Source organism: Apis laboriosa, unplaced genomic scaffold (assembly GCF_014066325.1).
Source record: "Apis laboriosa isolate Shangri-la unplaced genomic scaffold, ASM1406632v1 scaffold23_cov150, whole genome shotgun sequence".
NCBI classification, from domain to species: domain Eukaryota; kingdom Metazoa; phylum Arthropoda; class Insecta; order Hymenoptera; family Apidae; genus Apis; species Apis laboriosa.
Genome location: NW_025222452.1, coordinates 1,699,739 through 1,719,603, shown reverse-complemented (window position 1 = coordinate 1,719,603; position 19,865 = coordinate 1,699,739). Strand labels below are relative to the sequence as shown.

The following is a 19,865-nucleotide window of genomic DNA, read 5'->3' as shown; positions in this document are numbered from 1 at the left end:
CAATGATGAATAATAATAATTCGTAACAGATCGAAAAGATCGCGAAAGAAGCAGAGACAGAGACAACAATGAAGAGACTAGGTTCAGAACGTTCTAAAAAAAGCCTCTGATCCCTCCTATCTGCCGATATACACTTTTATCGCGATTTTATCTCTTTAATCTCGATCTCCCCTCCTCTTCGATCTTTTATTCATCACGCGTAGATATCAAGTTGTTTCGCCCCTCGACACCTTTTTTTCGCGCACCACGTATCGTCTCTAAGCCCGTGCTTCTCGGACGCGTTGCTTTGCATGCAAGGAAGAATGGAACTGAGATCGGCACGCGTCCCTTGCGCGACACGTCACACGTTTTATTCTCTATAAACGCACGGGATAAACCTCGTAAATCCGTTTACCACGACAGTCTTGGCGCACGATGAATATAAGGATCCGCGTGTCGACCGGCCTCTGTTCAATTATTATGCGTTTCACGAACAACTCGAGAGAGAAAATAATTTTCTTCCTAAAGGAAAAAAGAGAGAATTTTTTTATTACGCCTTGTCACTCGCGACGTTTGATGATTGGTTAGATTCGATGTATGAAATTTATTATAGATATAGCAACATGTGATCGCAATATCTTTTTTATTTATCGTACGTTGAGTGTTTCGTTCATTTTTAGAATTGAACCGTAGACGAAATATTAGAATTAAGAAATTAAAAAATCGACTCCGCAAGAACGAAATGCAAATTTAAGATCCTTAACCGCCAAAATGTTTTTCACAAATTTTGAAAATTTCATTTCCTCCCTTTAAAAACTCGGCTAATCGATACAATTTTTACGAGGCTCCTTAAATTTTACGATTCCCGCATCATGCTCGTTCGGTTTCACAGCCGAGAAGATATCGATTAATTATTTTAGATAGAAGGAGATATGTTTGGATCGATGAGCTCAGAAACAGTTCGATTTAAACCACCGTAAAAAAATTATATAAATTCCCATTTCTGTTTTCTTCTTTCCGTTTCCTAACAAATCCTCGCACCATGCGTCATAATGGAAAATAGAAAACGATACGATTCGATTATCGATTTCCTTTATTTCGACACGAAGTTGAACCTTCAAGTGATCGCTTCTTTTTTTTCTTCGAAAAGGAAATCGATCACCATCTTAAAAATGAATCGAGGATTTCGATGAAAGGAAGTAAAAATCGGCGATCGATATTCGATAAATCTATCGCGATCACGGGAGACCATTCTTCCAAGGGAGACATTAATTAAACCGAGGTCGGCGATGTTATCACTGTGCCGCGTTCGCACGCGGGAAGAAAAGCCTGATTAATGGAACCCTATCCTCCTCCTCCTCCTCCTCCTCCTCGGTTGACCAGAAAAAAGGATATATTATATCCCTTTCTTTTTCTTTATCCCGCCAAGATTTTTTATTATAACTTGCTTCCTCTTTCTATCGCGCAATCTTTTTCGACCGTGGCAAAAAAGAGGAAAAAAATCAATGAGGAACAGAATTCGGAAGGAAATCGAAGCGAAAGTGAAATTCTCGGGAAGAAATGTGCGGCAAATAATTTTTCAAGCGTGGATGATCGAATCGGTGGAACGAATGATGGAACGAATGGGGCGAAGATAGGACTCGTTTACAGCGTAGTGGGTACTCGTCGTGGCGTCGTGGCCACTCGTCGATCCTCGATCGAGCCGCATTAGAAAATGGCGAAACCCGTGAACCTCGAGTACGCTCCACGTAGACAATTAAGGCATGCAAGTGGGCCGCCGATCACTTCCTCACAAACGTCGACGAGGAGGGGCTCGATCTTTTCCCCCGCTCGTGATGAGAATCCACCTGTAGAGATAAATAAATATGTTAAAATTCTTTTCGAAGGAATTTTGCAATTTTCTCCTCGAAAATTTTATCAATCATCCTGACGAGCTCTATATGATAATTAATCTTTCTTCATTTATTAAAATTCATTCGAATGGGTAGAGAAGAGACACGAAGAGATTTGCACTTTCGATGAGGCATCCCCTTAATCAAATAGCTGTGGCTTATATACCTAAATAAAAATAAAATATCTATTATAAAATAGAAATAGAATAAATAGAATAAAAAAATTTTTTTGAATACTAATTTTCATTTTATTTTTCTTATTTGTCGCTCGGCGTGCTTTTATTTTTTTATCCTATTTTTGTGTTTCCTAATATAAGATAGAAGTTTAGTTTCATTTTTGACTGCTGTTCGAGTCTCTTTCAAAGTATATTTTTGTGAACTTTCCCTAATATGGACAAACCTTTTACTTCTTCCAGTTCCTCGAGAAAAAGCCGCGTTGAACAAAATAGTTGACGAATATAGAAGTTTTATAAATTTTGAGATTTTTAGTAATAACAACTTGTACGTTTACGCTTTATTATACTTTTTTATATATCTTTTGTAATTTATAAAATAATTAGAATTACATTATCCAGTATTATGATTTGATTTTAGTAAAATATTTTTTTTGTGTGTTTGTTTAAAGCGATCATTATATTCGCACTAAAAGGGTTAAAGTACATTTGGAACTACTCACGAAACTTGTTTTCTCGCAAGTGGAAAACTATATCGAGATAAATATCGATGATTCTAGAATAATTATCCTCCTAATATAATTATGAGAAATACTACACTCATCGATACACGCAAGAAATTTTATATTTAATAATGTAAAATATGAACTTACGCCAGCCTAGCCTCACCCATCGATAACGAATCCACTCAATAACGTTCTTCTTTCGACTCTTCTCTCCCTTTACAGCACACGATTCGAAGGCCCCCATCATTTCGCGACACCTCGAATCGAATCGTGTTGTCGAGGAAAAATTTGAAACCCTCCTCCGAGCAACGTGTCCTCCTCCTTTTGAAATCTTGTCACACGTGTTTCATTCGCGCCCCGCTCGAGGAAAATATTCTGGATGCGGTGCAGGGAACGTAAAATCGGCCAAGCAAAATCGTCAAAGTTTACGAGAGATTCGACAGAAAGCTTGAAAAGGAAAATAGGGAGGATCTCTGGAAAGGTCATAGATTTGAGTCGCGCCGTTGTCAAAGCTACGTGTTGGATTGTTCGATCGACGAAAGGTCGAAATTCCACGAGAATTTTCCGCTCTCATCGTCGATCCACAGTCGGGTGGTCTTTATATGCTGGCTCGATGCATCGTCCACCCCTATTGGGGCTATTGTTGTTCATTTTTTCGTGAATTTTCCTTCGGCTCGTTTCGTGCAAGGAACTAGGTTCGCCCATTTTCTAAATCGTCTTTCTCACGAATAACAAGAATAACGGCTGTCACCAGAAACGAAAACAGCATTACGGATGGATAAGCTGGATGACGATATTTCGTACCTAGAGAGAGAGGGAGAGAGAGAGAGAGAGAGAGAGAGAGAGAGAGGGAGAGAGGGAGAGAGAGAGAGAGGGAGGGAGAGGATTTATTATTAAGCTACTTTCAATTTTGATGCGACGTAAATAATAGAAAAGGAACGGTTGAAATAAATACGCGTATTTATTACGAGGAAGAGGATGCCGGAAATATATTTAAAAAAATGTAAACTTTTCTACACGGTCGGACTATTTAATTAGAATTTTTTAAATACCTTTCAAAAAGAGTATATATTTTCAGAGGATACGTAAAATATGTACGTGTTTTTCCGCTATTTTAAAACTACGTATGTTTCCAAATTTCTTTAAAAATTTCTTCTTACAAACTTCCCCTAACTTCTTCCACGATCTTCCAATATTTTCCAATATATTATTCTATTCACCCACTCGATTTACATATATGTAATTTCCACGAAATATCATGTCGTAATCCATATTACTCCCTATATACAATTGCCAAAAATTTGGAAAGAGTAGATACTACTTTAACCCTTTGCTCTCCAACGGTGACTCTCGCCACCATTGTTGCAACTTGAACGGTGACAATATTTATGTTCGATTTTTTTATAATATCGCTTCATAAATAAGTTCCTAAGCCCTTTATGTATAATCTTATGAGATGTAATCTTATCTTATGAGTAAATTATCTTATGGTAATCTTATGAGGCCACCGAATGCGCGGGTCTGAGTCTGGAGTTGCTGGTTCGAGTTGCAGGCCTCGAGTGCAAAGGGTTAAAATTCGTACATTAAATTGTTCTCTATAACGATACAAGTTCCTAAACCATTTATGTATAATCTTATGAAGTGTAATCTTATCTTATGAGGCCACTGAACACATTGAATGCGCGGGTCTGGAATTGCTGGTTCGAATTGCAGGCCTCGAGTGCAAAGGGTTAAAATTCGTACATTAAATTGTTCTCTATAACGATACAAGTTCCTAAACCCTTTATGTATAATCTTATAAAGTGTAATCTTATCTTATGAGTAATTATCTTATGAGGCCACCGAACACATCGAATGCGCGTCTGAGTCTGGAGTTGCTGGTTCGAGGCCTCGAGTGCAAAGGATTAAAATTCGTACATTAAATTGTTCTCTATAACGACACAATAACCAATTTATCGTTCCAGGTGACGTGGATCAGAAGAAAGGACAGGCAATTACTGACGTTGGGGACGGGTACTCACGCCATCGATACGCGATTCGTGGTCGTCTCAAACAGCCCAGACTGGACGTTACTGATCAAGAACGTTAAACGCGACGACGCCGGTCTCTACGAGTGCCAGGTAAACTTATTCACTTATCGAATTCGTTAATAAATAACAACACGAAGAAAAAGAAAAAGAAAAAAAAAAAAAAATCTGTTGGAAACAGATTCAAACGGAGCCGGTCCAACAACGATTCATTCGATTGAAAGTGACGGAGGCGTACTCCGTGATCCCCGGTGGTCCCGACCTGCACGTGAAGCAAGGATCGAGCCTTCGACTCGAGTGTCAATTAATCGCGTCGACCGAGGCGCCCAGCTTCATCTTCTGGTATCGAGAGGGGCGCATGATCAACTACGACGACGAGCCAGGTGTGAGGGTTGAAGCTACGAAAAACGGGTCGATCCTGGTCGTCGACAAAGTGAAACTTTCCCATGGTGCTAATTACACTTGTTCCCCGAGCAACGCGAGGCCTGCGTATATCATGATACACGTGATCGAAGGTTAATACAATATTGTTAATACTTTTAACGCTCTTTCCCCTACCGGCAAACTTTCAACATCCATATTTCCATCCCACTCTTTCTGTGCAAAACGAGCAGAGGGATAAAAATCGTGGAAGGTAGGGTGGATGTGTTTCGATACCTGGCTTTACTTTTTTTTATCGGCCATAAAAAGAGAAGGCCTCCCTCGAGAATGGCATCGAGACGCGACAGCTCGTTTTCTTTCTTTCTTTTTTTTTTTTTTTTTTTCTCTCTCACTTTCTTTTTCGCTCGTTTCTGAAATTGTTTCAGAAAGAGTGAAGACGAATACTCCGAGGAGTATTTCCTTTTTTTGATAAAAAATAATCACCGCAAATATATTCGACGACATGCAAACTTTAATTCAAACTTCGTATATATATGTATATGTGTGTGTGTGTGTGTGTGTATATTTTCATTGGCGGAGAAATATTTCCGTTTATTTTGAAAAAAATCTTCAATTTTCAGTTCGCCCGCCACGTTTACTTTCCCTCCAACGTTTAATTTTCCCCATAACTTTTTCCTCCCTTGTCTATTTCCAACCGGGGCGGCACGTTATTTTCTCATTGCCCCATTTCTGTTTGTAGAAGAGGAAAAACCGGCGGCTATGCATGGCGGTGATCGGCGAAACGCTACGTCGAGAGCGTCCATCAACGTCATGTTGATTTTTCTCACTTTTCTCGGTATACGAGCCTCGAATCGACTTTGCCCGCGACAAGCCCGCGCCACGTGACCAGCCTATCCTGTCAACTTCGAATTGATACAGGAATCCCCGTGAATAATATCAATAATCCCTCTACTTCTGTCTTCTCTTCGTCTTCGCGACGATTTTTTGTATCTCTCGCGTATGGACGCTTCCTTCGTTGTGCTTCTCGTGAATGAACAATTGGAATGTCCATTTTGAGAGAAGTATTCTCAACGACAATTCTATCCATTATTTTTAATTCGAATCGCGTTCTTCGGGATTTTTCACATAGGGAAAAAAATTAAAATTGCACGGTAATTTTTCACTCCTAAATACAAATACAAAAATTGTTCTTCGTAGAGTTGATTGATCATTTCAATTGAGTGGAAAAATAAAAACTAATGCCGTGATCAAAGCGTCCATTCGCGAATAAATATATTCTCTCTCTCAAGAGAGAGAGAGAGAGTGTATATAATTCGACGATTTAATTTAAAGGCTCCCCAAAGCCTGATAAATTATCGAAAATAAGAATAGCACGCGAGATGTCTATTTTTCACTTTTCACATTCGAATTGAATTCGGGAAGCGTGATATTCGTGATCTTGAAAACGATTTCAACGTTTTCGCCGATATAAAATATATACGATGTATTTAGATCGAGATTAGGGATTGATTAAAAGATTCTTAGGAAAAAAAAAAAAGAAAAGAAAAAAAAACTTCGTTCCATTAAATGTTGAAAAACGTTAACGCAAGACATTCGCGACGCTGCAACGATTATCGTGAAACGTGCGATTATCGTAAACCGAACGTAAAGCTCAAGCAATATTATAAATCGAGTATTATAAATTCGTTTTTTAATCGAATATCTTCTCACATATTTTTATCGTACGTACAGGGTGTCCAGGATTTTAATTATTACGAATTATTTGTAAGAAAATAATGAATTGACGTGAGTGAGCTTTAAAAATTATTAAACACTAGACTATTCTTTTTAAAACTAAAAACCGATTCTTCCTTCTTCGATCCTTTTTTTTTTTTTTTTACAATAAAAATATCTTACAAATAATTCGTAATTATAAAACGTGACCACCCTATACGCAAGAAAACTCACCTTCAATGCACTTATCGGTTTATCTCTTTTCCCAAAACGAGTATATGCGAGGGAAACGAAGCGCGCGAGAGAGATTACATCAAGAAGAAGAGAAAAAAGAAAAGGTGTGCGACACATCCGTTTGCATTTTTTAAACCGAAGGAAGGACCGTTCGATTAAACGGTCGATCGCTCCAAAGCGTGGAAAGACAAATTTCTGTAATGAAGGAGGGGGAAAGGAGAAGAAAAAGCGCGTTTCATGCGAAATATATATATATGGATCCATATGGACAATGAGTGGATTCGAGTTCAATATTCTCTTTCGTTTTCGCCCATAAGTCTAAATTTTTTTTTTCCTCGCGTATAAATAAAGAATGACAGCCGTCGAAGCACGCGCGAAGACTTCGCGTCCATTCACGCAACGCGCGACGATCGATATTGACACGCGTTGAATGAAGGATTGAAGAAAAAGGCCGAGGTTCTTTCTCGAATATAATAATTTTTAATTTAAAAGTCGCGGCGATATATTTACATATATTTAAACGAGGAACAAAAGTGAAATTCATTTTCTCGCGTCTCTCTTAAAAAAGATTCGCGAATTTAAACGTCTTTTGTCCAAGATCGAGTTTTTTTTTTTTTTTTTTAGGGAAAAAGAAAATTTGAATTTGAAGTAGAAAATGTTTCCAGGATTTTTTTTTTAAAAGAGAGAGAGAGAGAGAAGGATACAACGGACTAAAATTTAATTTCAATTTTAACGAAGGCAAATATCGTTCGGTTAATAATTGAGAACTGATTATAGAAAGGTGTATTTGTACGATCAAATTAAAATTTTCATTATCAAAATATTATTTTTGGGCGAAATAAATCAAAATTTATTATTTTCAATTATTTCCACTCAAATAATTTATTATTGCGACGCATATATATATATATATATATCCAGTTTTCAATTAGGCGAGATAGAGGAGATTAAACGAGCCACGTCGTATCGTAAATTATACGAACGCCCAATACGCGATCCCAAATTTTTTTTTTTTTTTTTTTTTTTTTTATTAACAAACCGTAGACACGAAAAATCCAGCGAAACGATTTTACCTTTTGCGAACACGATTACACAGTAGCCTGAAAACACGTGAACAGTTTAGTCAACATTTCCTCTCCCGATATAAAATCACAATGAAGGTATGATTGAAAACTGCTAAACTGGTAAAAAAAAAAAAAAAAAAAAAAAAAAAAAATAAATAAAAGAATACGAACAATTCTCTCCATTTTGTTCAAACTAGTTTTATACAGCTCGATGTGTTTTTCCATTGGAAAAATATTAAACTCGCTTAACAAAGGGTACTTCGACGTGTCCGCGGATGAAGTACAATCATCGTTTGTCATATGCTTCCGCCACGGGAAAAGAGAAATTCTTTCTATCTATATAATACTCGCGAATCACAGTTTCCAGGTAATTATTAGAAATAATCACTCGATGTATTCAATGTGATCAATGTAAATACGTGTATACTAACTAATATAATAATTTAAATCGTATGTTTAATAAGGAAAATAGATAAGTATTAAAAGGTGTGCGTTTCTTTCGCGAATAATATATATATACATAAGAATTTTACAAGATATCTTTTTACACGGAACGAGAGATTATTAATCGCGTCTTGTGGGATAAGAATGTATAATTTCTCATATTTATAATACGACACGAACAATTCGATATCGATGATCGATTCTTTGATAAAATTATCAGAGATGATTTTCATTGCCCGACTTATTAATTAATCCGCTACCCATACAGGTAGCATTATAAAACTTATTAGCAGCAATAATCGAAAAATTGCATTAATTGACGTACGCGGATTTGATTCGTTTAACGAATCAATTTGTTTCGACGATAATATATGTATCGAGTGATTTTCAATATATCGACGTTTATGAAATATTTTTCGTTGATATAACAAAGATCTAAGGATGGAATAAAATGATACAAGATTTTCATCTTCGCGATATTATAATGTAAAAAAAAAAAAAAAAAAAAAGAAATGAAAAATAATAATAAATAAATTGAACTTTTTGAATCAAGCGAGTGATGATTATTTTATTTAAAAAAATATCTATCTTTCATCATCAGTGAAAATTGATATTTTTTTATTTTTTAAAATTGATATTTTTTTACAAATAAAAAATTACTTGGACAATCACTCTCCAAAAAGAAATACCCCAAAAGATACGCTTATACCAAGTTTATCCACAGTCTAAGAAATACATCATAACAATAACAATAACTTCTTCGTTCGATCAAGTTAAATAAATTGTTTCTACGTTATTCGAAAATAAGAAATTCATATATTCATAATAGTTTGAAAATAAGTAACTCGCAACGCAATACTCGAGCTCTTATTTCGTATTACTTCGAATATCCATAAGTGACCGCCATTCATACCGATTCCCGCCTGAGAGATATCACTTTAATAATAAGATCGTAAGAGGCGAGTATACCCAATAAAGCCACCATACGGGATTTCTCGTATCACTGCAATTCTATCCGATTCTATCCCAAGGAATTTCGCTTGCAACCCGTGAAATGTAATAACCCTCTTTGCACCGGTGCTAATGTATAGTAAAGATGTATCTTCCTGCTCGTGGAGAACACGCTTAATCGCGTATTACCAGGTAAGTACTTGTAAGATATTTAATGCGGAAATTATAGCCGATGAAAATGTTACGTCCTTTGAGAACGTCCGATGGAAATTCCTGGTAATCGGTAACCTCCCAAAGATTATCTTTCGTATTGTCCAACATCATAGATTTCAACCAAAGAATGGTAAATTTAAATCGAAAGTTAAATCGAAGGAAAGCAGATAAAAATATAAAAAAAAATATTAATATTATTTCTTTCTATTTTTCTTCTTTTATTCGTGAAATTTTTATTTTTTTTTATTTATTTAATTAATAAATTTTTATTTATTTAATTAATCGAAGAACAAAATGTAAAAAATCCCTTATTCCTATATACAGATTACAATGGATAGAAAATTTGAAATTTTGTTAAACCGAAGAAAAGATAAAAAAATATTAATGTTATTTCTTTTTATTCTTCTTCTTTTATTCGTGAAAATTAATCGAAGAACAAAATGTATTATTCCTACATACAGATTACAATGGATACAAAATTTGAAATTTTGTTAAACCGAAGAAAAGATAAAAAAATATTATTTTTTTCTATTCTTCTTCTCTTATTCGTGAAAATTAATCGAAGAACAAAATGTATTATTCCTACATACAGATTACAATGGATACAAAATTTAAAATTTTGTTAAATTGAAGAAAAGATAAAAAAATGTTATTTCTTTCTATTCTTCTTTTTTTATTTGTGAAAATTAATCGAAGAACAAAATGTATTATTCCTACATACAGATTACAATGGATACAAAATTTGAAATTTTGTTAAACCGAAGAAAAGATAAAAAAATGTTATTTTTTTCTATTCTTCTTTTCTTATTCGTGAAAATTAATCGAAGAACAAAATGTATTATTCCTACATACAGATTACAATGGATACAGAATTTGAAATTTTGTTAAACCGAAGAAAAAATAAAAGTATCAAAAAAATGTTAATTAATTTATTTCTTTCTATTCTTCTTCTCTTATTCGTGAAATTTTTTAATCGAAGAACAAAATGTATTATTCCCATATATAGTGGATACAAAATTTGAAATTTCCTGCAATCCATTTAGTCACGTTTCCATCACTTAATCGATTTCCAACCTTTACGAGACAGTCGCCAATAATCGCAGCTTATTCCCCTCCATTAATCAAAACTCAACGGGCGATTCAATAGCTAATTTAGTGTCTGTTGTACAAGAGATTCGGAGTCAATACGCGTTATCAAATTGCAACACCAACGAATTCCAAGCAGTAACATATGCCGAGCATATATCAAATAGAAACTCGTGATATTCGATAATTAATAATGGTATTCCATAGATTATATGAAATTATTCTGTATTACGAAGAGATTTGTATCAATTTCTCTTTGTCATTCATTCTACGTTAGCTACCGATTGCATTGGCTACATTGGCTGATATAATTTTGACGAATCCTTCGAATTTTTTCAATTTTTCCATAGAAGAAAAAAAGAATTGCATTTAATATCAACTCGTGGAGAGAAAAATATCGTAGAAATCGTTTGTTCGTTTTAGATTTATATCTAAACGTTAACGCGTTCTATGCATGAAAATATCATCGCTGATTATTTTAATTGAAACCGGTATACGTATATAGAATACGATATGAATATAGAACGATATGAAATATATCCAGTGAAGTTAATTGAAAAACCACGCGATGTAGAATAGTTTGGCGCAACAAACGATAATAAACGAAAACTACTAAACGAAGTTGGAGTTTTGCACTTGGCGCAAGTACACTTACGGCGAAAACTAGATGAAATATGATATGGACGTAAAATAACCTATCATCGCCGCGCTTAATCCCTTTCTATTTCCTTCGGTCTTATATCTTCTCTCTTATCCTCTTTATATCGTAAAAATCACGATAAAGAACATTTGTATATTATAGAAAAAAAAAAAAAAAATCAGAATGCAATTTTTAGAATAATAATTTTGATTACTTAAAAATGTACAACGATATAATATTTGTACAGGTAAAGCGAAAAACATTTTATCATATTACATTGATTCATTAATTTAAATATATATAGCGTATATAAAAATATCGGTGAAATATGTGGACGATAGTCGAAAATAAACTAATCGGTGAATCGGTCTTTGGCAACAGTCGCATTGAATAAAGATACAAGAGAGAAGATACGGTTACGTGAACATTGGCACTCGAAGAGTATACGGGTCGTGAATATCGGTTTCCAATATAACGCCCGGGATATATTCGTAGGCGCTAATTCGAAATATCGTGAATAGCGCCTTGCAAGATTGGAAATTCCATTCTATACATATACTTCAAGGGCATACAGCTACCATGTTACCATTCGGCTACCACCATTGTCACCACAAATCCGTAAGATCCGTATAATCCTGTGAAAACGAGTGATATGGTCTCGCTATTGTGTAAACCGCCAATTGGATTCTGGATTATCAGCGGTTCGGAACATCTATCTTCCCGACTTTTAACGCGACGCCATTTCCCTCTGTTTTTGCGGATCTTTGGAGATATTTTTGCATCGATCGATCGACGAACTGAACAAGATATAATGAATGGCGGAGGAAAGTTCAAAATAAAAGAGATTGTTCCTTCTTTATCTCTATTTTGTATTATTCGATCGATACGAGGTCTTTTAGTGCTTCGAATATCATTTGATATTTTTTTTTTTTCTATTTGATACAGCTAGGAAAATATTTTATAATGTTTCGTACATTTAGATTTTCGAAATCAACAATAATTATGTTGATATATTTTTAATAGATGAATACATAACGCGGAAGAATATTTTTTATATATTAAAAGTAAAATAAATTTGAATATCGAGTATCGAGTATAAAATAGGACTATAAAAATTTAAATTTACATCATAATTAATGTAATTATATGGATAAATGAAAATACCAAGAAACTTAGATTACTGATAATCCTTCCAATCGGTAAGTTCACTGATATCATTTTCAATTTTTCACTTCCCGTTTTTTTTAAATATATTATTATTAAAAAATATTATAATATATATGAAAGATATGTATTAATTATAAACATTAAGATCTTATATTTCCTATGAAAATTTTATTGTACTTGTTGTTGCAAATATTATCATTTGTCGATTAAAAGAAAATAGCTATCTAAGTTACCGATACACAGTTCGTAGCACAGTCGGTCTTTTAGTTTTTTAAGATAAAAAGATATCACATGTTCTGAAATACCGACTTAAAAGAAATGAAATACTTCTCCTGCCCTCTGCGATTTATTATAGTCAACATAAAAATTATGCGTATATTTTTATCAACAAAAACATTTAATCAAAAATTATGAAAAGATTCTTCGTTTTTTACATTTAACATTACGATGCAAATGCAATCTATTTATACAAATATTAATAAATTTTTTTATTAAATTTGATTAATTCTTTATCACGTAAAAGATATATAAATAATTGGAAAATATAACAATGCAGTCAATGCTCGTATTATTTGCAATATAATTAATAATTGTGCCGTATAATGTAATTATCTACCAAATTATCACGATTTCCAAGTCTTACCTCGTGGAGATTGCAAATTGAAAATTTACCCTAATTACGATTCCATCTATCCTTTTATGAAAAAATTTATTCAATATCCTTAAACAAATCCTTCTTCTGGTATGTGTTTGCAAAACGTTCAAATTTTTAATCATTGTGTAAAACAAACAAAAGGAATTATATGGAAAACCGTTACAAAAATTAAATCTGAAAATAAAAATTAAATTAAATCTTAATCTATAAAACACATGTAAGACGCTATTTTATACATATCAATATTTTATATTTTCATTTTCATGAAAATAAAATATTGATAATTATAAAGTATAAAAAAAGATGTCTAAAAAATGTCTAACATATTACACATTATCATACAATTATATATTATTAACCATTAGTATTTTTAATACCACCATTACCAATATTATAATTAACTATGCATGCATATTAGAAATATACTTTAAGCAGTGTTAAATAGAATTCTTTTACAAATTATTTATGTTTCAAGTTACTTAAAAAGAATCTATCAAAAGTTTATCATACCAATCCAAATTTATCTAAACTTAAAAGTATCTAATTTCTATTTAAATACCTAATTCCTAAACTTATCCTATTTATGAAAAATTTATAGAATTTCATAATTCCTATCTAAATAAGTATTTTATATTGTTTAATATATAGAAAATTTGTAATTCCTATTTTTACAATATCTAAATCTTTTTTTTTTAATTCTTATATATCTAAAGATACTTTCCTATATAAAACTTTAAAGATTTTTTAAAAATCCTATCTATAAAATAATTCTAATACATTTTCAAGAGAACAGGATATTACATGAAATAAAAGTTTCTTCAATTAATGTTTGATTCCATGTTGATTGTACCATAGTCTCTGAAACAAATAAAACTATAAAAGATTAGTAAGATAAACAATAATAATGATAATTTAGACAGAATAAGTCTTTTTTTCTTCCTATTTATCAAAAAGATAAACATATTATTCTGTCTATAAATCTCTACCTGTTTAAAAATCTAAAAATTTATTTATGAATTTCCATTTAGAGAAATCTTAATATAATCAAAGAAAGGAAAAGGGATTTATTAGAATATAGGTATGTAATAGAGTAAGAATTCACAATAGCCTCTGAAACAAATTAAACTAAAAATAATTAATAAAATTTTATAATAGATTCTTCAAACTTACCTACTGGATTAATATACTCAATATAAAAGAACTCAATAGATTTAAATATCATATTTTCTTACCTTTTTTATTGTTTTCTGTGAATTAACCTATCTGAAATAAAGTATTTACTATAACTGCTGTCAATGAACAGTCACTCATGTAGCATTTTTAGCTATATCAAGTGATCCAGGAACATGTTTTTCCACAATTCTAGTGGAAGAAATTTGGGCATTTAATATTTGCAACAATACTACTTAACAAACGCGGTTATTTTTCAACGCAACACTACTTTTTAAAACAAAATGCAATAAAAATTATTAATTATGTATGATTGAAAAAGCTACAATTAATTAATTAAAAAATTTAATGATAAATTTTAATACTACTTTATAAGAAATTATAACAATTTATAATAAAAAAAAAACATTAATACAAACGCGATTTTCTCATTTTAACGAAACTCTAATTCAACCCGATTCTTAATCAATCGCAACACTAATTAAAAATCGCGATGCCCATGATGATTGGATCTGATTGACCGGCATGCAATCGGCCAGATAACACAACAACAATTACTACATATACTAAAACGAGCACAGTGACAAAGTAGTAACAATGACTTCCCATTCTTTGGATCCGAACAAAGCCCAAAAAATGAGAAGCCATTCGTTGCAGCCCTCTTCGTGACAGTTTGTCAGGCCTCTTCGGTCTTCCTCCTTCGGGCGCGATGCCCGCTGAAACTTAAATCTAGGCTCGAGATTCACTAATGGCAAACGAAAAAAAATAAAAAAAAGACTAAAAACCGCGCAAGCTAAGCGCACACAGACGACCAACGATGCAACACGCGCAGAATCTCGAGCTCGACGTTCGTTTCGAAATTTCGTTTCGCGACCACGAACGCGGAATTCGAAAAATCGACGAGCAAAGCCAGAAACGGAAATGGCGTCGTCCGTTCGTCTCAGCCTCGTCCTCGATTTTTCAAATTTGATTTCCTGAAACAGGTTGCCACGCGAAAACACGCCTACCCGATGGAGACTGTGACAACCTGCCCGGCCCTACCTACTTATAATTAACAGGCACACCAGAAGTGTACTACCTATCCTACCTAACCTCCTAGATTTAAAAAATGGCAAAACAGGCATACCAACACATTCATTCTACGATTCTCACGCATAATACTCGGGCGCAAAAAGCCTGCACTAGGGAAAGCGTCCCGGGACGCCTCCGACACCCGAGCTTGGCACGCTTCTTTCATACTCTAACTTTACGTACCGTTTTCCTGAAATCGACTGACGATGGCTAGCGATCATTGCGCGAAACGAGATGAAACACGTGTATTTAAATTATAATTGTGAATATTTATGAATTAATACGAATATTTTTTAAAAGAATGATCGTTAGACCAAATCGTATTAAATTTATTTTTGTATTTCTAATTTGAGATTAAGATCAGTGTGTAATTGTTTAATTGTTATTATATCTGTTATATTTAATTGCAGGTTTAATATTGTGATTAAATTATTTATAGTAAAGGAAATAATGATTGAAACGACGCAATTCCACAGCCTAACCACACACACATACACACATACAATGTGGAAAATACGTCGCGCACGACACACTAACGCATCGTCAGTCGCTAAAAAATTTTTATCAACTTATAAACTAAAGTCATCATGCCCATCGCCTTTCTCCCACACAAGTAACACCTGGGTACGTGAGTGAGTTCCTGGCAATGAACACGGAAAGGGTTAAACCTGAAAATCCTGAGCTAAAAAGACATTAATATATATATTTTGTTTCTAACGGGCTAATGCTTTTTTATTTAATATTTTATTTTATTAATACATAAATATATTAAATTTAATAAATTAGTTTAATGTTAAAAAAGTATATATTAAAACAATAAGTAATTAATCATTTTATTTATGATAATTAGTAATAAAAAGTAATTGACTCTATAAATGAAATAAGAATGAAAAAATACCCTCAGGCGATCTCTTTATCAAAGCATATTTTCTAATATACAATAGCAATAATCATAATTTGTTGCACTGATACAGAAATCTACCTGTCACGAAATGTCTTCTTGCACATAAAATTTATATTCAAAAGAAATAAATGTAATATTTTTACATTTTAACTTATATATAAATTTGTAATAAAAAAACGTTCAATATATTAAAAATTATTAATGTATTATCTTTATTATTATGTAATAATTAAAATTTTTTTATAACAAAATCGAAGATATTTAAAATTATTTCAATATTTTTTATTTATTCATAAATATATATTTACTTTTGCAAATTTATTCTCAATTAATTAAACGTGATATACAAGAAGACCTATCCTGAACTAATAAATAATATACAAGAAATAGAAATATTACTACTCACAGGTATAATAAATACCTGTGGTCACTGTGCTCGTACAAAATTCTACGAATACAACCAATCACTCGTGTCAATTCGAATCTTTCATTCTATGACATGATTGAATGATTAGAGGAATCGAAAAGCATGCAACTCACCATTAGATGCGAGGAACGTTGTCATCGATGCTAAGATAAATATTCAAGAAGAAATCAAAAAGGGAAAATTTCTATAACAAAACAAGAAACATTGTAATTTAAAATATAGTATTAAATTATTAGATATTTTTTTATTATTATACATAAAAAATTTTTTATTAATTTTAATTTAAATTTACCTCTTCACGTGATGAATAATCATCTACTGTTCACTGATTTTAGCATATACCGAAAACAAATGTTTAAAAATAAAAGAAAAAAGAGACTAATAACGCGTCCATTTATATTAAAACATACATACAAACACTGACTTTATTTTCACAATTAAATATTATAATTAAATTTAATTAAGTAGTAATTGTATTCCGAAAAACATTAAAAAGACTATTTATACAACAAACACTGATTCTATTGACCACATTGCGCGCGGTCATAAAAATTCTGAAAATAAAATTATATTAGGAAAAATAAAAAAAAAGAAAAATATATTTAATTTTTTTCTTTTTTTCTCTTATTAAACATTTTTCAGAAAATAATGCTTCTTTTTTAATCTTTGATCTGATTATTATTAATTTATGAATAAAGAAATTTTATAAAAAATATTTTATAAAAAAGTATAATATATTTTTAAATTATTATTTTGATAGGAAAAACATTAATAATTATTTGACGAATATTCAGTATAAATATACTTTTTAATAATAAACTTTATTCTAAAGAAAAATGAAAAAGAAAAGTAAAAAATAGAATATAGTATATATATAATATCTTTTAAATTTTACCGTTTCTTTATGAAAAGATGTAATGGCGTCCATATTGGAATTTTTCTCGCTTTAGAATTGGATCAGCAATCAATTAATAATCTGTATAAAAGAAAAATGAAATTTTAAAATAAAATTAATAGAATTCATTGATTATATTATAATAAAAATTAAATACAACTTCGATCTTAGAAAATGATAAAAAATACTTGTAATTTTAATCATCAAATGAATGAATACAGAAAGAAAATAATTTAATAATTAAATAATTATCAATTATAATAAATATGTATTAATTATAATATACAAACTATAAATAAATAGTTATGAATTATATATATAGAATAAATAATTATAAATTTACACATTATGTAATAAATAAATCACACACTTAGAGAAAGAACGACACGTCTGAACGCAACAAATATCGATAGTATAATGACGCCTTGCGTCGTAATTTCGAATATCGAATCGAATTAGGGAGGGGATATGTCCGTGACTCTAAATAAGACGAAACATGTCGAAATATGTCGAGCGAAACATAACAAGAAATATTTCAGTCTCGAACATAACATAAACGAAAGAAAGAAAAAAAACGTAAACATATATAAACGTATCATATGTGAAACGTATTTAGGAAACAAAATATGTACTACGACTCATTGATATAATTCAATTCGATAAAATATTAAATAAAAATTGATTTTTATGAACTAAAAATATTTGTTTCAATATAATTAAAAACAGAAATATTCAATATATATATATATTCGTTAAACAAAATAAAATATTATCAAATTTACAGAAAAATCATTGAATACGAATATATATACATTACAAATTATTTTTTCTTCAAAATCATTTTGACGATTAAATGATCATTTGCACAAATAAGAATCAAAATCATAAAATAAATGTACAGAATAAAGATCATATTGAGATGAAGCAACAAGTGAATTCAAACTTCAACTCCAAGGAACATAAACCGATATATGATCGAAGAAAAAGCACAAAAAAAATTCAAAACACTAATTATTTTCGCCATCTTAATAATTAATGGATTAAATAAACGAAACGAACTGTAATATATAAATTCAGTAATAGAATTACTCACTTAAGTTGAAATTATGAACTCGAAGCCGGTTCCAACACGCGTCCTGTCACCATGATCTTCTAGGGACGAATGAGGCTCGGTACAAGCTGTCTGATTGGTTGATCTAATCAGTTTTCTGATTGGCTGACATTGTATACCAATTCTACAAAAATCGCGCGGAAAATTAAAGTTTTAAATAAATAATAATATATTTCCGATATTCTTATTAGAAATATAATAAAAAAAAATTAATTTAATATAAAAATCTGCAACATAATAGCAAATAGTAATTTAATTGTTAATAATAATTGTTATAATAAAAATAATTAATACATTAATTATTTAATAGAATAAGTAAATAAATAAATCAATCAATCAATCAATAAATACATGTATTTTATTATAAAATTATTAATACTATTAAAATTATTAATAATTACTTATGATTTCATATTAACATTCAATTTAAATTTCAACAATCAATATATCAAACTTCTTTTATGCTGTATCGATAACTTTAAGAATAACGTTAAAATAGTAAGAGATCTCTAGAGCCCTCTGAACATAAAACAAGAAAGTATATTGAATATTAAATTCATTTTATACCATCTGAGTATGCATCGATCAAATCTGGTTAAATAGAACTCTACAATACCAGAAGTCAGTAATATATTCATTGAAGTATAAATGAAATTTATTTCTTAGAATTTTCTTTATTATCGATAAAATAAATTACCAATTGATAATTCAATAATTTCATATTTAATTTCTATAATTTAAATAATATGAACCAAATTAAAATTTGTTATCTTTCGCTTTTAAAAATATAATTTATATTTTACTCAATATTTATATAAATGTAAAAACATACATATGTATTTTTAAAAATAATTATACGTATCACAATTTGAATATATATGTGTATACAAATATTATCATATATACGTATCTATATAATAATGTAGTTAAGGTGTAATAAATGACATTCTTTTTATGTGGTTGTGTAAAACCGAAGGACAATGTTTAGCTAAAAATAGATGCGTATGAACGCTGTATTTCTCTCGACCAACTCTCCGAACCGATGACAATCTTGGATTTCCTTTCTCTTTACCGCAATTAACATTATTATATCAAAAAATACGGAAAAGCAAATTTAATACCTATTTTTACATTTTATTCAAGCTCAAATGATCCACGATAA

At 31.2% G+C, this 19,865-nt stretch overlaps 2 protein-coding genes across 3 annotated transcripts in view; one reads left to right on the top strand and one right to left on the bottom strand.

The window, feature by feature from the left end:
* LOC122713185 (neural cell adhesion molecule 2-like) overlaps nucleotides 1–6,691 on the top strand; it is a 60,593-nt gene extending 53,902 nt beyond the window's left edge. For both annotated transcript variants that reach the window (XM_043933397.1, XM_043933396.1), the window contains exons 5-7: nucleotides 4,515–4,670; nucleotides 4,759–5,092; nucleotides 5,698–6,691. In XM_043933397.1, the coding sequence (XP_043789332.1) occupies nucleotides 4,515–4,670; nucleotides 4,759–5,092; nucleotides 5,698–5,843 (636 nt within the window). In that variant the 3' untranslated portion in view covers nucleotides 5,844–6,691. The remainder of the gene's footprint in view (nucleotides 1–4,514; nucleotides 4,671–4,758; nucleotides 5,093–5,697) is intronic.
* LOC122713183 (zwei Ig domain protein zig-8-like) overlaps nucleotides 1–17,673 on the bottom strand; it is a 281,302-nt gene extending 263,629 nt beyond the window's left edge. The window contains exon 1 of the mRNA XM_043933394.1: nucleotides 17,593–17,673. The gene's annotated coding sequence lies outside the window, so the exon portion shown is untranslated. The remainder of the gene's footprint in view (nucleotides 1–17,592) is intronic.
* Between the last annotated feature and the right edge of the window lie 2,192 nt (nucleotides 17,674–19,865).